This window comes from Barbus barbus (genome assembly GCF_936440315.1).
Source record: "Barbus barbus genome assembly, chromosome: 16".
NCBI classification, from domain to species: domain Eukaryota; kingdom Metazoa; phylum Chordata; class Actinopteri; order Cypriniformes; family Cyprinidae; genus Barbus; species Barbus barbus.
In genome coordinates this window covers 17,391,486-17,419,284 of record NC_136744.1, presented here as the reverse complement: position 1 = coordinate 17,419,284, position 27,799 = coordinate 17,391,486, and the positions used below count along the sequence as shown (strand labels likewise).

The window sequence follows — 27,799 nt, the reverse complement described above, 5'->3', positions numbered from 1 at the left end:
GCATAGCCACATGCTAACACTCATTAAAAACACCTTAGCAACCACATGGCAACATCCTTTTCAACCAGAGTTTCCACACCTTTAACAAACTCCAGCCTGCCTGGACTTAAAGAAACAACATCCCCTCTGGGAATCATGCTTGCATGAAGCATTTCTCTTTTTTCATATCCTCTGCCTCAGCATTTCCCAGAAATCTCTCCTCAAAGGGAGCAGAGTCACAGGAAAAACCTGGTTAGTCACAGTGAAGAGGACAACAAATATCTGTTTGAGCGTGTCTAAAAGATCCAGGTTGAGCCACCAGGGAATGTCTCCTGAGAAAGCCTCTGTTTATTCTGAGTGATGTGCTTTTACTTTGGTTTCTTGTTTGTCTGATGGTTGCTCAGAGAGTCGGCGAGAAAAAGCATGGATAAGGTAAAACTTGGAAACAAAACAAGCATCTTAAGGGTTCTCTTTCTCCGCTCTGTACTTGTGGCAGGAGGGAGGCTGGACCAAAGCATATGGCTTTGAAACAAAGTGGAAGCAGATCTGTGGGTCTCCATGGAGATGTTCTCATGTTCTACCAGTATAGGGAAAAAATAATAACAATAAATAAATAAAAATAAGAATAAAATGCACCCACTGATATCACAGGCTGCAATTTTTCATCTTGCAGATAGAAAATTGTTGCTAAAAAATTGAAAAATTGTACAATTTTGTCTGAATAAACACAAAAGCAATTACAATCGAAAATAAATGATTTTAAATCAATTTATGCATTACAACATTCAAATGTACAGCACACAAATGTTGATATTTGCTTAAGATTACATTTTATAGTGTTATTAGATTATTAGTGTTTTAAAGACTAACCTGAAGTGAATATTAGATGATAGCAAAAGTAAGATAAATATAAAAATAGAAGTATGCACAACTAAATATTGACTGATAAACTAGTTCTAGTAGGGTCTGCATGATACTTTTTAAAGAAATTAATATTTTTTTTCAACAAGTATTTAATTGATCAAAAGTAACAGTTAACACATTGATAATGCTACAAAATATTGATATTTTTAAATAAAGGCTATTATTTCAAAAATTCTGACTGGAGTAATGATTGTAGAAAATCCAGCTTTGCCATCACAAGAATAAATTATACTTTACAATATATTAAAATAGAAAATGGCTTTTTAAAATTCTAATAGCCCAAAGCTGAGCCCATTCAATCTGACTTGCTGCAGTTTGGAACTGAACTGCTGGTTTGTTTGGCCAGAGGAGAATTGGCCCCCCGACTGAGCCTGGTTTCTCCCAAGGTTTTTTCTCCATTCTGTCACCGATGGAGTTTTGGTTCCTTGCCGCTGTCGCCTCTGGCTTGCTTAGTTGGGGACGCTTCATTTCCAGCGATATCGCCGACCTTATTGCAAAGACACTATTCAAACTTATTGACACTTTATTTTCCTTTTTTTTGATATTGTGCAGTGCTTTGACACAATTTGCATGGTAAAAAGCGCTATTTAAGTAAAGGTGACTTGACTTGACTTAATAATGGTCAATAACCAATATGCTATATGATGCATTCATAGTGAGTATGTCTGTTGGAGCAAAGACTAAAATGGAGAAACAGACAGGCAAACACAGAAACAGAGAGAAAGAGTGAGTGACAGTGCAAAAGAGAGAGACAAGCTGTGTTTATAACTGCAATATTGGCGTTTCTGTAAAGAGCACGGTAAGCACATTTTCAGTGCTACTCTGATTGTGCAAATGTAGCTCAGCCAGAGAAAGAGATCTGAAACTGAGCCTTTGAGACGAGGGAGGTGTAAACTGTAAACAAAGGCCATTTAAGAGCACAACACGCTGTACAAAAAGCATCGTCCAAATCAGGAGTTCCTATGAGAACACTGACCACTTCCATTTGTCTTCAGTGCTGGACACTGTAGAATAAATGCAAAGGTTTGACAAGTAAGCAGTTCTGCTTCTTTAGTGGAACACGAATATGACTGACACAAGAGGAAAAAACTCTCTCCCACAACAAAATGTTCACTATTGAGGAGGATAAAGGCTTTTATTGTTTGTGCAGAACCAAAAAAAGGAACTAAGTTCGCTTTGCAGCTTTCAATGAACAGCTGTAGAAAGTTCAAGTGGTAGAAAGTGGTTAAATGACTAAGCTGAGTGCTGCATGCTGAATGATCATCTTTCATAATGCGCCGTGTTTGTTTTCTATATGTGTGTGTGTGTGTGTTTTGTGAATGTGTGCACAGGGTAGCCATGGGCGACCCACTGATTAATCGCAGTTTCTTGTTCTTTCTGGATATCTCTATTCAATTCTGGTGTCCCTTCTCTGTCTCGTGGCTTTTATGTGACTGTATTCCTTGCTATTGTCTTTGCATCCTCTTTTTGGGCACGTTTAGACTTGTGTAATGTGACTTTGTACATTTATAATGAAACCCGAGTGCTAACGTGAAAATTTTAGTTTTTTGGCTGTACAATTTAAGTCAGTGAGGTAATTTTTTTTTTGTTATCAACATTTTTTTATTTTTCATACCCAACACAACATAACATAAAAACATAAAAAAAACAACAGACACATACTCAACATCTCAAAGTTCAGCTTTATGAATGACTTTGAAGTGAATAAGACGATGAGCCAGATTTTTAAACGTTAAACTGAGATTAGACCACACCCTCTCACAGTCGACAGATAAGTTAAGGTCAGATAATTCCCTATTCCAAATAGTTTTGATAGTGAGGTAATTTTTTTTCAATGAATGGCCAAAAACAGTCAACACATTCTTAGAAATAAAGATAAATATGGCCATTCAGGTTTGGAATGACACGAGGGTGCGTAAATGATGACAGAATTTTTATTTTTGGTTAAAACAATGTTTTTCATCAGTTTTAGTGTTTATTTAATTTAGTTATTTTAGTACTTCAAATTAAACTAAACTAAAATGAGAAATTATGCCTTGGCAACTAGCTGAAATAAAATAAGTTTATTTTTTGTGTTTTATTTATGTTATTGTTTATTTTATGGTTTTAATTTTACTTAATATTCCTTGGTTGAACTATGTCTTTAAAGTATTTTAGATTATTCATAAAATTTTCATGTGACTAAACAACAGAAACGTAGAACCTGTATTCCGGAAATGTTGGGACGTTTTTTAAAATTTTAATAAAATGAAAACGAATAGAATTTCAAATCACATGAGCCAATATTTTATTCACAATAGAACATAGATAACATAACAAATGTTTAGAGAAAATGTATAATTTTATGCACAAAATGAGCTCATTTCAAATTTGATGCATGCTACAGGTCTCAAAATAGTTGGGACGGGGGCTTGTCGGTACATGGTGTAGCATCTCCTCTTCGTCTGGGCATCGAGGTTATGAATTTCTGGAGTTTTGGTGTTGGAATTTGGTCCCATTCTTGCCTGAAATAGGTTTCCAGCTGCTGAAGAGTTCGTGGTCATCTTTGGCGTATTTTTTGTTTAATGATGCGCCAAATGTTCTCTATAGGTGAAAGATCTGGACTGCAGGCAGGCCAATTCAGCACCCGGACTCTTCTACTACGAAGCCATGCTGTTGTAATAGCTGCATTGTGTTGCTGAAATACACAAGGCCTTCCCTGAAATAGACATCGTTTGGAGGGGAGCATATGTTGCTCTAAAACCTTTATATACCTTTCAGCATTCATAGTGCCTTCCAAAACACGCAAGCTGCCCATACCTTATGCACTTATGCAACCCCATACCATCAGAGATGCTGGATTTTGAACTGAACGCTGATAACATGCTGGAAGGTCTTCCTCCTCTTTAGCCCGGAGGACACGGCGTCCGTGATTTCCAACAAGAATGTCAAATTTGGACTCGTCTGACCATAGAACGTTTTTCCACTTTGAAACAGTCCATTTTAAATGAGCCTTGGCCCACAGGACACGACGGCGCTTCTGGACCATGTTCACATATGGCTTCCTTTTTGCATGATAGAGTTTTAGTTGGCATCTGCAGATGGCACGGCGGATTGTGTTTACGGACAGTGGTTTCTGGAAGCATTCCTGGGCCCATTTAGTAATATCAATGACAGAATTATGCCGATGAGTGATGAAGTGTTGTCTGAGGGCCCAAAGATCACGGGCATCTAGCAAAGGTCTTCGGCCTTGTCCCTTATGCACAGAGATTTCTCCAGTTTCTCTGAATCTTTTGATGATGTTATGCACTGTAGATGATGAGATTTGCAAAGCCTTTGCAATTTGACATTGAGGAAGGTTGCTTTTAAAGTATTCCACAATCTTTTACGCACTCTTTCACGGATTGGAGAGCCTCTGCCCATCTTTACTTCTGAGAGACTCTGCCTCTCTAAGAGATCCCTTGTATAGCTAATCATGTTACAGACCTGATGTCAATTAACTTAATTAGTTGCTAGATGTTCTCCCAGCTGAATCTTTTCAAATTTCTTGCTTGTTGCCCCCGTGCCAACTTTTTTGAGACCTGTAGCAGGCATCAAATTTGAAATGAACTCATTTAGTGGATAAAAGTGTAAAATTTCTCCGTTCAAACATTTATGTTCTCTATGTTCTATTGTGAATAAAATATTGGCTCATGTGATATGAAAGTCTTTTAATTTTCATTTTATTCAAATTTAAAAAAACATCTCAACATTTCCAGAATTCGGTTTGTAGAAAGAATATGTTTCGGCTGAGCACTAAAAAATAAAAAAACATTTTGTGGTCCTCCTGACATCAGCATGGCAACCACAACGAGGAAACAAAGAGAAAATAGACAGGTGAAAAAAGGTGAGAGCAGGCATTTTAATCATCTGCCCGAGCCTCCATGTGTAGTCACATTTCAGCTGAGCAGTCCTACATACACTCTCTGCCGTAAGCCTAATGTCAGCACTGCTCTCAAAGGTCAGGTCACATGACTCATCTGCTAGCCAAATGTCCAACTGCGTACATAGAAATACAAAAACAGGAGCACACTTCAGTTAGAGGAAGTCAACACAATATAATAAGATAAAGAAAATGGCAAATGCAAACACTTGAATTAATAGTGAATTAGAATGTATAGGTTAGCTGTAATTCAGATCAATCATTTATTTTTATTAAATGACTATATAGAACTATTTAACTTGAATCAAAACATCAATTCCAGTGGGTAAAGCTTTTAGGTAAAGTTAATTGCTGATATTGGTTCAAAGGTCATAATCTATTATCATGGCTTCCAGTCAGTCACTGTTATTGCTTGAGCAACATTAAATACCGTGTGACAGACAATAGGAGTTGATGGATGAAGAGATAATTAACAGCTCATTAGCTTCAGTAATCAAGCTAATGGCGGGTTGTCTGATTGTTATGATGCATTTGTGAATATTCAGGAAGTGCCGAGGAGGATTTGTGCACAGGCAGAACTCCTGAAAATTCATGGGAGAGCATATGAAAAATTAAATGACTACATGTGCACTAAGGATGAAAGAATGCTGAGAGAGGGAGATTCTGCCTGCAAAACCCAATAAAATGCGAGAAAGAGAGAGCATGCATTGTGAGGAATAAAATAATTATAATTTATTAAATAACTATTAAATATTATGATAATTAAAACATTTATGAAAATGTTATTATTTATTTGATGACAAAGTAAAAACAAAGAAAAAAAAACTATTTAATCAGGGCTTTCTATTTAAAAATATATTATACAATACATATTTCTTGTTACAGCAAAAGCTGAGAAATCATTTTAATATGCTGATTTGGCACAAAAAACATTTATTATTATTATTGTTATTATTATTAATATTTTTATTGCTCTTAATATTTTTTGGGAAACCATGATCAGGATTCTTTGATGAACAAAGTTCAATAGAAAGTTCAAATAGATGTTTTAATAAATGATGAAAATAGAAATATTACACAATAAATGTCTTTAGTGTCACTTTTAATTAATTTAATGCAAACTTGGTGAATATAGTATTAATATTAAGGGCAAAACAAGGTATTTTTGTTAAAGGCATCATAATAGGTCTCCAGTCTAATATCACTTTGTCAAAAATAGCCTAAACTCTTGATGTCCAAGTTTCACGTTTGAGATTGTTTCTCACAGTCTGTGATGATAATTTAGGGCATTCATTCATACATTTAAACAGTGTTGTCATTCCCAACACGTGTATGTGTAGTAAAAACCAGGTTTGAATATCAGGAGATAAGCAGGATTATTCTCTAGTGTAATGTGTAAGCTTCTACAGCTGTTTTAATGGAATAATAGTTTTAAACAGCAGAGTAAGGAAACCCTCAACCTGTGCCAAGGCGCCAGGCTGGTGTTGGAGACGGGTGGGGGAGCGGGCATCTGGACATGAGTGAGAGCTTAAGAGCACAGCTCGCTCTTTAACGGCGAGATCAAGGAGATGCTTGGCAAGAAACACAGCCTCCTAAAACACCAGGACCCCACTTGGAAACATTCACCCAAATCCGCCCACAGAAAAAAAACACAAACAAAAGCAGGCAGGCCACGCTGTGTTACGGACACAAAGCTGCTCCCTTTACACCTCATAACAGCAGAGCTGGGCTGTTACACACTGAGCTCACTGCAGATACAATGGCTCCCCATGGAAAATGACCTCCTGCTCGGTTTTATTTCTGGACAGATGTCAAATCATAAGTTTTGCTCTGACCATCCATAAGACTTGACATTCCTCTGTATTCACTACACTTTTACGCAAGCCTAAACACTCCCCTTTTCTACTTTAACCACATATAAAATATAAAAGTCATGCCAACGCATATAAAATAACAGTATTTATGACATACTGTGGCCCTAAAGTATTTGGACGCTGAAGCCTCATTTAAAAATATATGCATTATTTAACTGCATTACAAACCAAAATTTACAACTACATGGCTTCTGAATGCAAACGAAAAACTCGCATAATTTCAACAATTAACTTTTTTGAGCCATTTTTGCATTACTTATCCAATTTTTGTCTTATTTTAAATCTACAATAACATTAAAAAGTTTGAGGTCAGCAAGGTGAGGTCAGGTTTTATTATTGACTTTTATAAGATTTTAATAAAATATTAAATGAAAAATATTAAATATTAAAAGTGTGAAAAGAATTACAATTTAAATAATTTTAAACTGTAAAAATATTTCACAACATTACTGTATTAACATACCATATTATTTTTACTGTAATTTTGATAATCAATAAATGTAGGCTTGGTGAGCATAAGGACCTTCTTTCAAATACAGTAAAATAATCGTACCAACCCCAAACCTTTAAATGGTTGTGTATATATTATTCTATTTTTTCAATTGAAATTAAACATGTTTTTAGTTTTACACTTAATTCCTAATTTTGCTATTACGGTCTATGCTATATATATATACACTTTTTTTAAATCAATGAATGAATGAATGCCTGTGGATTTTATATTTTGTTATGTAATAAAAAGTAATTATTATTAAATGTGGCAAAGTTGTCCAAATATTTTTGGTGCCACTAAAAACATATAGCCCATGTATGAAGTTCCTAAACAACAAGCAAGCTGAGCAGTGAAGTGGAATCAGATACTAACAGTGTGCTGTAGTTGATCCCATCTACGGTAAATGCATTGCAGGGGGGAAAGAGGAGAGCTTTGAAAGAAGAGGGAGACGGTCAATCAATAGACCCACACAGTATCGATGACCCCTTTGTTCATACTCGCCTCTCCCTCAGACCTGTTCTAATTGGCCTCTTCACGTTGTCCAAGAGTGTGGAGCACAATGTAGTCTAGTGCATCGAATTACACAGAAGATCTACACCAACCGTGCAAATAAACAATAAATAACAATGAGGAAAAATAATGAGGAACAGACTGGAAACGTCAAATTGTTTATACTAATTCTGATTATTAATTAAAAGTGGGTGTGAATGCGTTTACCATGGGATCTTGTACAGACATTAACCAAATTTCACATCAAACTCAGCCATAGCAGCTGATAGAGTTGTGTTCAGTTGGCTTTTCTTAGAGCAGTAATACTTTTATAAGCCTTAATGTCTTCATTATAGGTGACGTGTCCGGTCTTCACCTTGGCCAGAAACCCACTGTTAACCTTTGAACTGGTCACAGCTCACTGGTCTCTATGGTTTGAAATACACATAATGTTCTCTAGCCAGTGAGTTCCAAGAGAAACAATAGCAGTCTGTGTCAGCGAGATTACTCACTCATACACAACAAATGAGTTAGTGTCTGACTTACTGATAATCCTGATACAGGACTAACACCTCTGTGGACTCACAAAATAGAGGTGAACAAATAAAAGACATGAGAATATTTCATTTTAGAAAACATCATTTGAGCTTAAGGTTCATAGAGCCTAGTTCACAATCCAATACACGTTCCAATATGGAAATTCTAACCTTAAAAACTGATATTCAGAAGTGAAACTTCTTGCTGACTCCTTGCTTAATCATATTGAAGTGTTGCTTCCATTGTGACATTAGTCATCTGTCATACTAAGTTCCTTAGAAAAACAATAACTTTCCTGTTTCATCCATGCTATTGAACCAAAAGAGCTGGTACACTGTGTGAGGTTTTTTATGTGTGTGTGGTGCTAAACCTCTTACCAGGCGGTGTGCAGTTCTTTTTAGCATTGGGCCCAACCTGCACTTCATCAGTGTAGTTGCTGTCAATGTCAAAGTCCTGCAGCAGCCTGCGGCTTTCCCACCTCTCACTATCTTCAGATGAGAGACTGGAGATGCCATAACCTGTAAAACATGTATAAAAATCATCGTCATTAATCATGGCTAGATTGACCTATTTCAGTTGCAAATGACATGACAAATTGTCTTATTGAAACAAACCCTCAAATATTACAATCACCTTACAAGGGAACCATTTATAAAACAAAGAAATAACACAAATGATAATAAATATATGACAAATATGTGTAAAGTATTAAAAGTCTAAAAAATAATTACTTTCTATTAAGTTGGCACTTTTTTTTACCTCTTATCTGTCTTATCTGCCATTCAGGGTTGGTAAGAAGACTCTTATTCTCATGCATTTATTAGATAAAAAAAATATAGTAATACAGTATTGTGAAATATCATTACATTTAAAATAGCTGGTTTCTATTTTAACATATTTTAAGTCTAAACATATTGCAAATGCTGAGTGATATACAAGCTGTCTGTGTAACCAAACATTTTTTTCTGGGGTTCACTTAATGCAAATAACTACTATGTAAAAGAGAATGCAGATCAGTTTGTGTACTGAATGTAATTTGGACAGCACAAATACATATTCACATGGAAAAGACAGTGTGAGTGTGACAGTCATTTACATTTATTAAGTAGTTGCTTGAATCTACAGACCTCTAAGAGACTCGCAACCAGAGATGGCTAATGAAACATCTGCCTTTCTGAACATATAAAAATTACTGATGGCAACTGGAAATGCATGGGCATTGAATGTCAAAATAACAATTACAAACTTTTTCCCTATCTATTATTACCCAGCGTTATTATACAAAACTAAAATCCTCAACACAGCACAACAACACAGAGTCTCACGCTCACGGCTCTAAGTTGGGCTCATCGCAGTGTTGTTTTGGGCAGGTTTGACCGGTCCAGCCCAGTATTACTGTGTGATATCTCCTATTCACACTGCATTCACAGGGACACAGTGAGCCAGAATGTGTTACATACTGTTGAACTCTCACAGGCTCCACTTCTCATTTGTGTTACTGTGAGCAGCAGAGCCCCGGAAGTCAGCTGGCGAATATTCATGAGGGCCGTCTGTGGTGCGGAGTGAAGCCGAGGCGTAATAAAAGTGACATCACGCGGCGAACGCTCCTGCAGCAGCGCCTCGGCCCAGGCTTGTCTGGTCTGGGAGGGGGTGATTATTCTGGCAGCGCTGTCATCTGGGTCGCTCTGTCCTCAAGCATCTCTGCCCTTACTCCACTCTACCGTCTTCCTGCGCAACTCATTTCACTTACCACTCCAGTCGCTATAAATAAAACCGCTATATTTATCAAAAAACAGCACTCATGGGGCTTCGGGGCTGTGGGGTGCATTATGATGTGACGCATTTTGACATTGTGATGTGACGCGAACGGTGATACAGAACTGGGATACGGTTGTAAGAAGAGTGTCAGAACACCTTGTTCTTCTTCGGTACTGATAGGAAACTTGAGTTTGTCTTTATCAACAAAAAGACAAAAAAGGAAAAACCAATCCAGACACTGACATTCCTAGTGGAAGCTGTTTAATAATTCATCGCCCCCTGAGATGTCAAAAGAATCATGTAGTGAAGTGAAGACGGTTGTGACACTTTTGGAAAATGTGACACCTTAGCGACTTCCTCAAGTCAAGTCACCTTTATTTATATAGCGCTTTTAACAATGTAAATTGTGTCAAAGCAACTGCACAATATCAAAAAAGGAAAATAGTGTGTCAATAATGTAAAATGAAAAGATAAAAAAAAATAAAAGAAAATAAAGAGTAAAGTAAAGAGACAGCAGCGATCTGTCCAGGACATGAGAGACTAGCAAGTGAAGCACAAAACTGAGTCACACGGACACTTCATCGGTATATGATCCTCCATCTTTCAAAGGGGAATGCATCGTGCCGCTTATTTGAACACGCTGTCTCTGTTGTTTTAGCGCCAGATTCACTAAAGGAATTATGTAAATTAGGCAGTGGCACAAATGTGCTCACAAAATCTATGCTAAATGCAATTTTGCATGCTGCAGTTCTTGATTTTGCAGGCCAGTTCTGAGTGTTGGGTTGTGGAGGATGCAGCAGACTATGGCCAAAGTCCCTTTGAGGCTAGTCAGTAAGTCATTTCACTCTGCGGCCACATTTGCAATGCCTCTGGGCAGCTATCTCAAAAACTTTACAAATTCACGTTTAAATTGTGTATTTCAAATCAGCAACAATACTGGCATGAACTATCCCTTAAATTTAATTTCTTATGCTCAAGTAGCATTTAAAAATGTATATTTCAAGTTGGTCCAGCCAATGCGTATGTGCAGTCCCAAGCATGTGTCTCAGGACACTGACTGTTTCTATGGGAACTGGAGTTTCTAACAGCAGCTGCAGTGACGCCATGACTTTACCAGTTGGCGACTGCCTCTTTTTTTTAGGAGGCGGGACTTATTCTGATACATTGCACACTTTTTCCTATTTCTAGTAATATGAGTAAATCTTGGTAAATACATGGCCTTTAACTGGGAAGTAAATTGCCTATCAAACTGAATGGAGAAAAACAGATTGTTTCAGTATTTTAAATCAGCTATAAAATGGTACCATAAATTAATCTAAATGCTGAAATGTATAATTCTGAATGGTAAAATTGTGCTTATACATCTTCATCATTTGTACATCATTTGATTCTAATAATACCTACTGACATGATCAAATTAAACTGATCCTCTCTTTTAAATAAAATTCAATGTTACTTTCAGAAAGCAAATAGCGTTGAGTTTGTGAATAAGGTTCAGAAAGGAATGCCAATGGCTAAATGTTTAATATGTTAAAGTGGACTATGGTTGGTTAGTAAATAGACTAAGGCACGTGCTGTTATTGTACCCCAAATGCTTAGTGAATTAGCTCTGAGTCTTTATTTCTCACTCTACAGGGCTAAAATGCAACTAATTGGCCAAGTAATTAACCATGTAGGTTCTATAATCAAACGCATGATAAAGAGGAAAATAGCAGCTCCATTAGAGTGAGCAAAGCTCTGGCTCATTGTGCCAGCTTCACTGGAAATATTGTGTTTCTCTCTGACATGCTGCACAGAAATGGCATTACCTGTGCAGCGAGCCAGAATGCACACTGCACACACACAAGCGCGGGGGGAAGCAGGAAGTTACTATGGAGATGTGACGTAACCGCAGAGACCAGAGGAGAACAGTGATGCCATCATGCTCAGATGAACACGGCTAATCGAAACACATCAGTATACGTGCAGGGAATAAAAAATAAAATATGCATGAGCTAAATAATATACTGATGATATAGGCACAAACTCTATCTCTTAAAAAAGAACATTGCTTTTACATTTTACATTAAGTGTCATTGCATGTGAATAACTATAATTCTCCTTAAACATTTATATTAACACAAGAGGGTCTGAGATACTCTGCAGAAGTATTTTAGGCATTTCTATGTAATGAATGTGAAAGTCACAGCATGCAGCTGCACCAGAGAGCCCAAGGCACCTCTGCGAGAGACCCCATTAAGAGACAGTCCCTCACTGAGATTGAAAATGCACAAGTGGTGACTTGTGGATTATTATCCTAGTGGTCTAAAAATACATTATGTAACAAATCAAGCTTTACCCACTGTTTGACCAAAGTCAACTTTCATGACTTTTGAGTTTGAGATTATTATATAAGAATTTGTATATTAAAATCCATTAAACAGAATGAATATATACAGTGCCCTCCAAAAGTATTGGAACAGTAAAGACAAAATTGCTCTGTTGGCTGTGGAATCTAGACATTTACAAATATGACTAAAAGATGAATATGAGACAAAACTACAGAAATGTCACGTTTTATTATTGGGTGATTCAACACATATATGTTTTACCAGCTAAGAAGTTCAGCAGAGTTTCATCCCTCTATCTGTAGTGACTGAAACGCGACAACGCGATAATTTTCGGGCAACCAAAATCTGAAGACCTACCAAAACCTGCCCGAAGGGCTACCAGGGATTTAGAAATTTTGCGATCCCTGCAACATGATGTGTAGCTTTTGAGGATCTTTTGGTCTACTTCACGTTGTCAGGCAGGTCATATTTAAGTGATTTCTTGATTGCGAACAGCTGTGGCAGTAATCAGGCCTGGGTGTGGCTAGAGAAACTGAACTCAGGTGTGATAAACCACAGTTATGTTTTAACAATGTTTTAACACTTTTTCACACATGTGGGTTTGGATTTTGTTTTCCCTTCATAAAAAAAACCCTTCATTTAAAAACTGCATGTTGTGTTTACTTGTGTTATCTTTGATTAATATTTAAATTTGTTTGATGATCTGAAACATTAAAGTGTGACAAACACGCAAAAAAAAAAAAAAAAAATCAGGAAGGGGGCCAACACTTTTTCACACCACTGTACATACAGTATATATATGTGTGTGTGTGCGCGTGCACGAATAGAAATTGTCGTGTATACATTCTCTCTTTCCCTCTATCTTCCTCCATATATATTTAGTCAAGCATATATAGAAAAAGCAGTTTAGACACGTCTTATGAATAATAAGGTTTCTATGGGCTACTGCACTGCCCAAAGCACGTCTGCACCATCACCTTTATCAACTTTATTACTACATATTCCATAATCAGGTTATTCATCCCCTCTTTGTTATATCTACAAAGACAACATGGTGCATGTCATAAAGCAAAAAGCCTCTAGCATGATGTTAAATGCCCAGACCCTAGAGATAAACATGCCTTAAATACTCAGTGTTTTACAATAAAACAGCACAAAAATTTTGCTGAAAGACAAGGATGCATTATGGCAAAGGACCTCTCTCTACAAAGAAAGAGCCGTAGGTGCTTGTCCTGATGTTCAAGTAATTTCACAGAGAGCAAACATGACTAAGACAGATTATGCAACTTTACTCTTTTTACTGCAGTTCTAATTCAGGGGATACTGTTTGCAGATGCAAAATTATCTTGAATGAGGTCAAATGGCAAAATAAACTATAAATTAATGGAAAAGTAGGATGACTTTTTGGTCACTGGATTCACTTGTCACACAACAATAATGCTCATTAAAGATTTACTCAAATATGATACTGTAATGGGCAGCATCCTTAATGGAAAGGGTCTTATTTACTTCTCAGTACTATTTTAGTCTCTTCTAAATAATGAATAATAAGGCCTCTATGCCCCAAAGAGAGCCACAGAAAGTACTGATCATCATTCCCAAGAGTCCTCCATTAGTTATTTGCCACATATCAAAAGCTATTTACCTGCAATACTAGGGCTGTGTATTGGCAAGAATCTGGCGATACGATACGCATCACGATACAGGGGTTGCGATACGATATATTGCGATACTGTAAGCAAGGCGATATATTGGGATATTTCTTATTTTAGGAATAGGACATATATTTTTTAGGTAAGCTGTCATTAAGAACACACCACCATATGCAAACCTTAGCAAAAAATAAATAAATAAAAATAGTTTAACCAGAACACACTGGGATCTGTATTTGCAATAATCAGTCCCTATAACATTCAACATTATTGAAGCACTTGTTGTGCTTCAATAATCAGTCCCTATAACATTCAACATTATTGAAGCACTTGTTGTGCTTCAATAATCAGTCCCTATAACATTCAACATTATTGAAGCACTTGTTGTGCAGTACGAGTAAAGGGGGAAATAGTCAAGTGCTTGCATGATTCTTCAGTTAAATGTATGTATAAAATGTATTTTATAAGAAATAAATATATATTTATAGACTCTACTTTAAAGGTTCACAGTTTAAGTTTACAATTGTGACATACAATGTCATAACATTTGATCTGAACAAAATATGACATCTGCTTAATATCAATGAAAAATAAAGCGCTTGCAGGATTCCTAAAGAAAACAAAACAATTGTAAAACAATCAAATAAATACAGATGTTAAACATTCTCAGAAGTTTTCAACTTGGATTTCACAGGTTTTTCAGTTTGTATTTATGTTCCGCGTGGAATCGCAGAGGCCACGACGCGAGCATCGCCCCAACTGCACAAAACACCCCCGAATTACGAGAGAAAGCTGCAGCTGCGCGGCGACTCTACCACCCGCTGCGCCCCGTGCAAAGGCTCTTCAACACCGAACTGTTTTTTTAAAATATCGATATTCCGTTTTGGAGAATCGATACAGTAGCGCCAAATAAAATATTGCGATACTCACGTGTATCGATATTTTCTTACACCCCTATGCAATACCACACTAATTTAGGAGCAGTTAATTGAAGTTTCGCACTCAAGTGTATACTGGTCATCTTTAATATTTGCACAAAACAGAATTGCAAATAAAACTATTTTTTTTTTTTTTAAACTGGTTAACCCATCTCAAACTCAAACCACTGGTTGAACCAATGATGTTATCTGAAAAAACAGAATGCAGTTCCTTTTGGTGTCACTAGTGGTAGAGAATCACATGCTTCACCTTTAACCATAAGTATATAAAACAAAACTATTTAGCTTCATGAAATAAAATTAATTTAAAAGGGGGGTATTTATACAGCTAAGTTTTATTTCCCTTTTGCTGGTAATGCTCCACAGAAAGCCTGTCACTAACAGTGCTATTTCTATGAAGAAAGCTTGCAGATGCTTGTGCTATATACTTTAAACACTGTCAAAGAGAAAATAGATTGCTCTATCTAGCCACATCTGCACCACATCACCTGTGGACCTGTCCCACAGAAGACTGTCCCAGATAGCAGCTGTTGCGAAGAGGAACTACCCGGGAAATTCTATCCTATAGATTCAGAGTGCCCTTACACATCTGACCCCATACTGTCAAAATGGATAAATATAACACTGCATACTTCCACTCTAACAAAACCGTAATTACCTAGTTTATCTTCATTAGGCGAAAACTTGAGTATGGGACAGTACTCTTTAAACAAATTTAGGGAGAGAGGAGAGGTACGAACAAATCAGAAGACAAAAGCAAGGTAGAATTTAAGGTGTTGTGGAAACACTGTATTACATAAGGCAAATATCTGCATAGATGGGGAACAGGGACCCTGAGGGACCACTAGGGAGTCAGCAGAAAATGTCAGGGAAAAAAGTGTCAAATAAATAAATAAATACTCATAATTGTTTATTATTAAATATATAATTATTCATAAATTAAATATTAATAACAATGTATTGTCTTTTTATGATATCTTTAGCTTTTAAAAGACATTTATATTTATTTATTTATTTTTAGGGAGGTGATAATTCTCAAGGAGATCAAGGAGAAGTTTAAACCCCATTGAAAAGAGAATCAGTACCTATAAAGAAACTACAAATAAACTCCATATGGGAATTCTTGAATATTGAAAGTATTGGGTCTCAGGAAAAGCATGGGAACGGACCTGTCTGAGAATTGTACAGCATAGTTAATGATCAGACTATCGGGTGAATGATTAAACAAACCATCAGTAGTGAATCTATGGTGGTTATATATAAAGTCAGTGATTGGGTATCCATAATGGGTCGTTTATGGATGTGACAGGCCATTAATAGTCTCATTAGTGACTGCTGGCGGTGCAGCTCCTGCTGTGCATGTCTGCTGTCAGCCAGAAGAGCTGGACAAGAGCCTCATCTCCACCAATCAATCTTCAAAGGACTAGAGGGGCAGTCAGGAAGCTTTGAGACTGGGTAAACCAGTGAGAGAGATGAGGGGCTTTTGCACGTGCAAGAGCAAAAAGTTGGGCTAAGAAACAACATTTTTTATGACAACTTGCTGTGTTACATATCATCGAAGCTGAGAAAAGAACACAACACTGCAGACAACAGGTAAATGCCGTTATCGCTGTTTTCCATGTTCGTGGAGTAAATTTATTTACATGGCTTTTGCCGGGTAGCCGGTGTTTCGTGTGCGTTTGGCCAATCAGCATACACTTACGTCACTGACAGTTCCTATGGAAATGTTTTAGACCCTAATATGAAGTAGGAGCTAATTTAGTTCCTCCAAATGGAGTTCCTATAACTAAAACCGTTCCTAGTTCCTGCGGTGCGAACAAGCCAAAAAGTGGGTAGTTCCACAATTAGTTCAGGTACTATGAAAAGGTTCCTGCTGTGCGAAAGGCCCTATGGTTTCTGGGGCATCACTAAGTGTAGCATCACTACTAAATCATACTAAATCTCAAAAATGGACATAGAAAATGTCTTCAGTAGCGAAAGCTTTCAAAGGTTGACTAGTCAAGTTGAGCAATGAGGTCTACTAATTTAGGCACATTTTCTATATTTTCAATATTTTAATATTTTCATTTTCAATATTTTAAATTAAGATGTCTATAGAGCCAGGTAAAACCAAAACCAGCATAATTATGAATTTTGAACAATTAAACAGTATAACTTGAATATAGTTTCACACATCAATGCACATTGCATTAGTTAAAATGTCATTTTAAGCAAATACAATAATCACTTAACCAATCAATATCATTTAAAGTAACTCAGATCACAAATAGTCTTAATAAACTGCCAGTTAGGTTGTCAATCATACTCCATAGGACAAATTGCACAATACCATCATATTTATTTTAACCATGTCATTTTATCTTCAATCCACACATTTTAATATATTTCAAGTGCCACCTTGTGAAGCAATGACAAGTATTTACTAGCTTCATACACTCTTCAGGCCTATTCTTGCACACCATTTTTTCATCTTAGAGATTTACTGAACGTTGCCGGGGTTAGTCAAATGACACATTCTTCTATTTTAACAAGATGTCCAGTCCCTGATGATGAAAAGCAGTCCTACTGATGCTAGCACCATATTTCACTGTATTTTGAGGCAAAAGGAGTGTTGCATTTGTACCACACAAAATAGCATCGAATTTTGGCTTCCAAAATTGGTCTTGGTGGCACTGGACCACAGAATCTCTTCCTGCATCACAGCTGTGTCTGATTCTTCTGTGTTTTATCCTACAATGCTCTTTTGGGGTAAATACTACATTGGCATGTTTTGGCCACCCTCCCATACGGACACCTTGGGACAATAACAAAAACCATCAACTCCACCAAAATATCTTCTGTCAGTACTCTCTTCCTCAGCAGGTTAAATTACAAACCAGCACACCACCTTCAAATATGTTTCAACTGCAGCGTTATGTAATCAGACAGAATATCAAACAAAGGCTTATATAAATTCAAAGCAGTCAAAAGATTAAAGGCTTAGAACTCATTATTCTTTCAGAGTGGATTTTAACATCTTAAGCATATTTGTCTTTTTTACAGAGCAGAAATGCTTATTTGAATGAAAAGTAATCCTGTGTGAAAAATAATGAGCTACCTTCTCATATCCTTACTCGTAATTTACACTACACCACATGGTAGTCAGCTCACGTTTGATCTAAATCAGACAATTAAAAAGCTAATCAGTTCTTCTTCCCCTCTTAGTGCAGGTGAAAGGCTATCTGAATGTGCTAGCACTCGCAGCGTGCGCTGGGGTTCCCTGCTAATTGCTGACAGCGGAGCAGTTTATCTATTTGAAATGTGCTATATCATCACTCACAACACTTACAACTCAGATTACAGCGACACTTTGTTGATACCAATGACAAATCATAGTTCAACTTTCATAATGCCAAATATTTTGAGAGATATGGAAAGCATCATAATATAGGTTGCTATGCCAACAAATTCTATTAAATGCTCAAAAACACTTGAATTGGTTTGTCTTGTTCTCCAGAAAAAAAATCTTTAAAACAAAGAGAAAATATTATACAAAATTGTGTAAGACAATGAGACTCGTTTTTATCTTTACTGCATTGATCAAATGTTGTAAAACAAATTTGATTTAAGATATATCCTTTTCAAGCTCATGTACAAGCTCTGATAAATTAATACAAATAAATACAAATAAAAATAAGAAATATTTCTTGATATTTCTTGAATGATTTCTGAAGGTTCATGTGACATTAAAGACTGGAGTAATGGCTGCTGAAAATTCAGCTTCGTATCATAGGAATAAATTACATGTTATATATTCGAATAGAAAATTGCTTTTTCAAATTGTAATAGTATTTCACAATATTACTGTTTTTACTGTATTTTTGATCACATAACTGCAGTCTTGGTGAGCATAAAAGACTTCACTGAACTTCAATATGAGTCTGTGTGTGTGTACTGTATATAGGAGCAACTTCATATTATATCCACATATCATCTTCATCCATATATTTTTATTTGTTTGTTTGTTTAGATGAACCCTTAGATGAACCCAAAACGAAAAAAAGTAAATTGAAATGCAGAATACTACAGTTAAAACAGGAACATAACATCATCTAAGAAGAACTAGGGATAGTTACTTCAACAAATGTGTCCCTGGAAGACAAAACAAGTCATAACGTTTTCCATTGATGTATGGTGTGTTAGGATTGGACAATATTTGGTTGAGATACAACTATTTGAAAATCTGGAATCTGAGGGTGCAAAACAAATTCTAAATATTGAGAAAATCACCTTTAAAGTTGTCTAAATTAAGTTCTTAGCAATGCATATTCCTAATAAAAAATATGAAATAGGTTTTGATATATTTACGTAGGAAATTTACTAAATATATTCATGGAACATGATCTTTACTTAATATCCTAATGATTTTTGGCATAAAAGAAAAATAAATAATTTTGACCCATAGAACGTATTGTTGGCTATTGGTACAAATATACCTGTGCTACTTAAGACTGGTTTTGTGCTCCAGGGTCACAAATGTTCAAATGGTTCTCACTTGCAATAAATACAGATAAAGACAGTAAACATGGGAACAACTTCTCGGTCTGTCTCTGTCTGGCCTAACTTTGTTTCAAACAGATGGAACCTCATCTCACAACCCACGGCACCGAATAACTGCTGCACACAGGCCATCAGACTCAAGGTTACCACCCTCATGGTTAATATCTCCCACTCTGAAAAAAATCTGCATACTAGTTTCTGTAAAGTGAACTTGAGAACATATTGTTTTCAGTGCAAAATATTTCTGGCAAGTCATCCCGGTTTTCAGTGCCCGTATAACATGCTTGTCCTTGCTAGATTACAATGTGTGGCTGGTTTTCATCTCCATACGTCTAAAATATTTCAAACATCTGTGTGCAATCCGTACGCTCGCTCACTGGCTGGCCAGAGTCTCTCTAGGAGATGGTCTTGCTGAGTTCTGCTGAACTGTGCGTTGCATTTGATTTACTCAGTCAGAGCGGTTTTGGCTTTAGCAAACTCCATAAACAGATGCAATGCAGGGCCTGAGCCGCTCTTACCGCAGCACAAACATAAAGAAGGTGGAGTGTAGGGGCATCATAAATCACACCTCTAATGAGGACATTTAGAGCATGCTATATATAGAGAGAGAGAAAAGGTATGTAGGGCGCCCCCTCCTCCCTGAATTAATGACCTGCGCTACACGTGAGGGCAGCTGCAGGAGAGGCATGTGGAGGAGATAGAAAACCCCTTTTCACCTCGTCATGCGCTCCAGGGCGGCAGCTGCCTCCATCCTGACTAAAATGTCTTGTGTATTCCAAAATAGACTGCTAGCCTAATATAAAACCACTGTATTAATTAGGGACGTTCTATTGGGGGATTCAATACCTTTTGTTAATTACTGAGAATTTTTCTCTCTGGTTATTCAAGATATTGACAAACTCTCCAAATGAAATCAAAATTGACTATATTTACTTTTCAAAAACATTACAGGAGTAAAATAGGTTGCTAATTGAATTTCACATTGATTTGATTTTAAATCATGCTTAGAAAGAGATCTTTGTGATTATTACAAACAAGATCATCCGTATCTTTAATTAAATAAAGAATATAAAAAAAAATTAAAATAAAAAAAAGATTGTAATGATAAAATAAAATAACTTGCTCTTCCACTGAAATGACTCTCTTTCTGCTAATATTACTGAGGCTGCAAATGTTATTGGATAATGCTAATCAAACTAGCTATTTAGCCATTATTTTAGCAAACCTTTTAGCAAACTCGCATTCAGGTCTGGCTCCATTCTGGAATGTAACAATGACTTTTCACATTACAATCAATTCACAACCACTAAAAGTCCTGTTCTATATTTTTACCTGCTAAATATCATTTCACTGTGAAATACATCACATTACAGAAGTAAAATTAACAAATAAAAAATAAAAATCATGTGACAGTGTTGCTCAACATGCAGAGAAAATCCAAGACTCCTGGATTCAGTAAATCTACCATGGAATTGTCTTCAACATCAATAACACAGTGCTACCAGTGCTATACAAGCAATCACTAGACAGTATATTTAAGCATGCATTCCATTTTGATTGACTACAGATTGTACACTGTACAAAAAAACTGAAAATGTACTGGTAATTTTCTGCCAGGACATTATGAATTTTACGAACATTTACATTAACCGTAAAATCCAATACAAGGAAGTCCAAAATTCAAAAAGAGTTAAAACAATCAATACGGAAAATTCCTTCATTTTAATACAGTACATTCTGCCCTGTTTTAAATATAAGCATGAATAGAGTAATATGAGAACATAATGACGAAGAACTGGATGATGTTTTCTTTCTATGAACTTCTTAATGAAAGTTTAGAGCATGTTTATCTAATCCTGTCACTCACGACACAATTATGATATAAACGGTTGCCGACCACACACTTGTGATATTTCTTTGCATCACGTCAACTCCACCTTTATTTCTATTCATTCTGATTATATGTTTCAATCATATATAGTAATCAAACAGTCCAGTTCAAGAGCCCATCACAGAGAGACAAGGTTAATGTTAACTTCTTTAAACAGCTCAACACAGTAAATAACCATGTCACGTCATCATTCTAATGCTGTAATATACATTTGCCATATATGGACACTTTTGGATATGTAGGGCACACTTAATGTTCGAATATCATTAAATTAGACTCAAAATATCAAACCACTGGCATCTGCTAACAAATGATGCTAGAGTTTTCCTTTTTAAGTATTTTGCACGTGAAGTGAGCTTGTGCTATCTTTCTTTACAAATAAATGCCACATTTGTTTTGATATTTTGTTATATAATGAAATGACATTCACACATTTTTAACTGTGGCTTGCATGTGCAAATACTCTTGAGGTTACTGTGTATTTTGTTTACTTTGTTGCTCCTCTACAAAACATCTGTGTTGATTTTGCATGATATTAGTGGACAAAAATCTCCTTATGATGTAAACAGACTACTGAGAAATAAGTTTGCATTTATCTATCATGTTAAAAATGAGAGAGCTAAAAATGTTATTTTAGGCTTTAAAATATGCAGTGCCTCCTGTTTAAGCTTGATTTACTTTACTGAGTCTCCTGCTGTACATTTAGACTGTGTTGAGATGATTTTTGTAATCAATGTTTGAACGGGGAGCTTAATTACTAACTGTGATGTACTGAAAGATGAGCCATTATTTGCTCTTCACACTTGATCAAATGACTAGATGATTTTTATTCACTGTGAATACATCTCAGAAATTCTGCAGAGACGTCAGCCTGTGCTGTGTATATTTAGTGCCGGGACTGCTTTAATGCGTAAAGCCATGTTTCAAAGAGAATTGTGAATGATTAGCTGTCAAAGGGATGTACAGAGGCTGGTTTGGTGTGCATGGCTTTTGTAGGTAATGGTGCACCAGACAACATCATCACTGGCTCCATTCATCAGCTCAACTGAAAGCTAAACCACAGAGTCAGTATATTTTATATCGAACAGAAAATTTTGCCACAAGATATCACAATGACTGTAACAACATAATGCGGTGCTATCCCTTTAAAATTGTGCTATATTAGACGATGGCAAAAGTAACCTGATATCCACAAAATAAATGGAAATGAGCATTCAAAATTAAATATCTGATACCAGATGATAAATATATCCATTACTGATTAATACCAATAAATCAAAAACCGCATGATAACAGATATGGTCCTAATATCCCTTAAAGATTAAGACTTAATTTACACCTATGTTACAGTGACACCAAATAACCTGTGCATGGGCTTCAGTGGCCACAAATCTGTAACCTGAACACTGTTAGACCTCTGACATTTCACACATATTCTAAACCTTCAATTTGTCTGTGCAGTATAGAATTACAATAATGGCACTGATCCATGTCAAGTCATCCATCTGGGACTAGCTTGCTGTCAGGCTTGTGGCCCAGTGTGGTGTAAAACTAGCTAAAATAATGAACTGCTTTGCTCCAAATAGAGACTAGGCAAGGTGTGGGCCAGAGTGGATGATAAATGAGCTGGTCAGAAGAGAATGAGAGAGAGAGAGAGAGAGAGAGAGAGAGTTAAGAACAACAAGAAGTAACCCTACTTGGAAAGCAAAATCAATTAAGCAGCCAGGTCACCTAAGGAGACATTATCTAGCTACACTACATTTTGGAGCTTTCATCCAGGGCTAAGACTATGATAATTAATGTTATGGGAAAAGCCTGCATGCCATGCCTATAAATTTCGTGCTAGTGTAAGAAACCACAGTCAGAAAATGGATGCTATTTTTTTGGCAGCATCAGTTCCACTCATAGGGGTAAACAATATGGTTGGACAGTACAATTAGTATTTGACATACCAGTATTTTCATGGGCCCCACCATAAGTTCAATGATTGCAAGATTGAGAGACAATACAGGACTGGCTTAATAGGGTAACTAAAAGGTGTAGGCCTAATTGAGATCTGATTCACACATGAAAAAGTAACAAAGAGAAGGAAGGACAAAGAGATGACCTTCTGGGCACAGATCAGGGTGATCTTGTACTGTTTCAAACTGAAGCCCTGCATTCTCTACATGTAAAGACACCTGTGGACAGTCTAGCACAATGCAATGACTTTCATTCATTTAAACATAATTCAGTCATTCTGCTGAGAACCAGATTCTTTTCAGGTGTTCTATTGTCCATATTTCCATGTTCACAAGTGACAAGTGACAGGATCAAAGATTCAGGAATGTGAATCAATGTCAAGGACATGCAAGTGAAAGATGCAATCAATTAAAATATTGAGGCAAGTACAGACTAGGCCTATATCTTATTTTTATATCTATGCATTTAACATTTGACAGCGATTTTGTTGTTTTAAAATTTATACCCTAACACATTTTTTTTGTCAAATATTTTGCTTGTGCTGTCTTTCTTTAAAAAATAGCAAAAATACCAATAAAATAGTAGGGACAAAAGTATAAATTTCTAGGTTTGATAAATATATTCCTAAAAAAACAGCATATATGAATAATGGGTCATTAACATTACACAACAGCCAGAAACTGGGATTGCAATTGAGGAAACCAATTGATCTTAAAGACATCAGGTTTATCCAGTGCTGTGCATTTCTTAAACCTGATGCGAAATTTGAGCCAAAACATGCCAAACCACTTTCTAGTATTGTCCAAAATAGTTCAAGACAATAGGAAGATCTATCACACTGTCCATTATTCTTTGTTTCACCCTTTCTTTCTCCGTCCATCTTCCAGATAAGACCATGCCGTGCATGAACATGAGATGCATGAGAGCATCTGAGCTCACAAGGAATGTGAGTTTAATCTGGAATGCAATGTTTTATAGTGAAGTATATATTATTTTTGGCCTCTTTTCATTTATTTACATTTATTAATAAAAATAATTATTTATATGACATTTTTCTAATATCGTAAAACTACAGAGAAAAAAACTACATAGATCCAAATCCTGTCCAAATCAGTACATGACATGACAGATGTCCTCTGTTAATAATTTTACTCCAGCCGTTTGAAAAACTAATCCTGTCCAAACAGTGCAAAAGAGAAATAAGGGTAGTGAGAAAAACAGAGCGAAAGAGAAAGAAAATGGGGGACACAAGAAATTATGAAAAGAAAGGACAAAAAATAATAATAATAACCTCAGAAAACAATAAAGAAGCTCAGAGGCCTGACTTGCTGGCCCAGATGCAGGCAGCATGTCTGTCAGAGCCAGTAAGCAACTGACAGAGCAGTCCCTTCATATCAGTATCTGTACTGGCTGGCAGGTTCTCGGCACAGCTCTCCCTGCCTTCATCATTCCCTATTCCTCACTCCAAATTCACCTCTTTGCTTTCTCCACTTCTCTTTATTTGCTTTCCCTCCTGGCATTTGCAAAAGAGCATCTTCCTCTGTATTAAAACACTGTATATGTAAAATAAAAACTCTATCCATTACATCCAACAGCCGTAATTCAATGTACACAGTTGTGGAAATTATGTTACACAACAAGATTATCTACAAATACGGTGCCCTTAAGTGAACACGCAGAGCATTATACAAAAACATCTTTTGTTTTGTATGATGTCAGGGTACTATGACAGATACACAAACACTGAATGGCTTTTAGAGAGACACATTTAATAGAAAGATTATTATAAGAGTCATTATTTTTGTGCTGAGTTGCAAAGATACGAACAGCCAGATGGAGTGTATTGTATGTGGATGGATTCAGATTGTATGGTATCGCGGATGAGGGAGCGGACAAATCTAGACAAGCTGATAAAAAAGCCTCTATGCTAATATTTGCCAACTTTTAAGGAAAAACCTTCATGCAAGTCCTAGCTGCTATAATGTAAACACGAGTGATAAAGTGCTTTTAACATGTTTGCCTAAGAAAGGTACAGACACTGTTACAGACATCACTGGTACAGATATCTGCCACATTGTCCTAATTAGTGATGCAAATAATTCTATAAGTAGATAATTTTGATCATCAGGGATCCCTGTGTTAGTTATATTAAATCATTTAAATAATTTAATATATACTTGTTACATTGTTAGAAGAATGGCATCTACGCTAATATTAGTCTGTTTCTTTTTTATTCCGAGTGTACCGTATACCACCCTGATCCAGACTGTATCCAGATCAGATGGTGGATCAGCACCTAGAGAAGTGAAGACCCTGTCTCCAAGACAGCCATCGGGACAAGACCACAGGAACCAGATGAGTCCTTTGCACAATCTGATTCTGCTTTAGCCTAGATTCAAACTGCTGATTTTGTCTGGCCAGAGGAGAATGACACTATTTCGACAAACTATTTCCCCGTCTAAATACTGTAAAGCTGATATAAAGCCACCCAGCTTTATATCAAGCCGATGTAAAGCTGCTTTGACACAATTTGTATTGTTAAAAGTGCTATACAAATAATATTGACTATATATATATATATATATATATATATATAGATATAGATATACTTATGTATAATTTATGTTCAATCCTACAGTAATGAACTCTTTCAGTGCATGTGAATCAGTGGGTAAACCAACACAGGCTTACTACAATGTATGTATTATGGGGTCAGAACACAAACTTTGTCAGCATTGCAGGGAAAAAGTGTAAGTATGATTCTCTGAAACAATAAATAATGTGAGTATGGATGTCTCTGAATTAATTGTTACAGTATGGCTGTCTTAAATTGTTTATAATGACAGTATGATTCTCTGTAACAGTTTATTTATATTATGAGTATCGCTCTTTAAAATAGTTTACGGTCGTAAGTACACCTCTCTAATATGGATAATAGAGTAAATAGAACAGTCTACAACAGGTAATTAGTTCACTCAAATGGTTAACAGTTCTCAAAAACTGATTGGAGCACTAGTATGGTTCTCCAAAACTGTTAAATTTGAGTAAGGTTCTTTAAAATAGTTAACAAAAAGTACACAACTCTATAATGGTTAATAGTGTAAGAACGGCTGTCTGTAACAGTTATTACTATTAGAGTATGGTTCACTTTAACAGCTAAGTTCTCTAGCGTTATTAAGGTTCATTGAAGCAGGTAATATTGTATATGGTTCTTTAATATAACAGTCTCAAGTACACCTCTCTGAAATGGTTAGTCTGAGCACAGATCTACAATTGCAGAGTATGGTTTACTTAAACATTTAAGTTCTCTAATAGTTAAGTTTTGCTCTATAAAAAAAAGATAGTGGTAATAGCCTATACAGTTCTGTGAAACTGTTAATTATGTGATTAGGATTAATTTAAATAGTTAACAGTCTTAAGTGCGCATCTCTAAAGCGGTTAACAGTTTTAGAGAACCATACATTATTGAACAGTTCAGAGTGTGATTCTGCATGTTTCCCTTTAACTCAGTGCAGTAACGCGATACGGTTCTCTAACTAAAACAGTTTAGAGTGCGAGTATGATTCTCCCGTAAAACTTTCCATTACCCCCCTCCGCCTTCACAAACACACATTCCTGACAAATCCTGAACCGAAACTCACCGGAATTCTCGGCCAAACTGGACAAGCCGGACACCGCCAGCAGCAGCAGCCCCACGAAGCACATCTGTCCTCCGAACAACTCCTTACGCTTTTTCCTCCGCACTTTGATCTTCTTCTGCTGGAGCATCACTTGCAGCGGTCGAGTCCACACGCGAACACACGCATCCCCATCCATCACCACAGCTCAATACAGCTACAAATGCCACAAACACAGACAGATATGGTGCGACTGAGAGTTTTAAGCCGGAAGATGAAACGCCGAAAGACAATAGTGTATATGCTGCGTTGACGTGAATATTCCCCCTATATGACTTCAAATTGTAATGTGGTGAAATAAAGATGCTGCACGCGCCCCATGGATGCGTCAGTTTGGTGCCAGTTCTCTCAGGACACAAACTGCTGCTGCTGGAGAGATTGAGGATGTAGAGGAGGAGAGAGCGTAAAAGGGAGGGAGGGGTGAAAGTAAGGAAGTGAACGCAGTCAGAGAGAGAGAGAGAGACAGAGAAACTGGAACGCAGCTGTTCTAATGGTGCACCTAGGATGAAGTCCATGCACTGAGAGAGAAAGAGAGAGTGAGATAGGTGGGCGGGAACTAGGGGCAGTTGCTGGTGGGTTTAAAAGGAGGAGCTATACGATTTACCGCAAACAAAACCCTCTGCTCATCGCCACCCTCTATTGGTAGTATTTTGCTGGTTTATTTGCAGATACATGCGATAAGATACGCTACATTCATATTTGAATTAGTCAAAACTAATTCTTCAAAAATTTTATTTTATTGACGTGCGCCGCAATACTATTGTTTATACCGGACCTATTTGTCACTGTACTTAGTAAATATAAGGTTTTATCTCAAACGTCCAAAATCTTTGTTTTCTGTAGCAGTAATTTGAT

The 27,799-nt window shown here is 36.5% G+C and overlaps 1 protein-coding gene across 1 annotated transcript in view; it reads right to left on the bottom strand.

The window, feature by feature from the left end:
• Positions 1-27,274, bottom strand: part of LOC306882188 (sodium/potassium/calcium exchanger 3-like) — an 80,401-nt gene extending 53,127 nt beyond the window's left edge. Inside the window, exons 1-2 of the mRNA XM_079436662.1 lie at positions 26,909-27,274; positions 8,575-8,715 (exon numbers count right to left, since the gene is read on the bottom strand). Of these exons, the coding sequence (XP_079292788.1) occupies positions 8,575-8,715; positions 26,909-27,083 (316 nt within the window). The 5' untranslated portion in view covers positions 27,084-27,274. The remainder of the gene's footprint in view (positions 1-8,574; positions 8,716-26,908) is intronic.
• Positions 27,275-27,799: the final 525 nt, after the last annotated feature.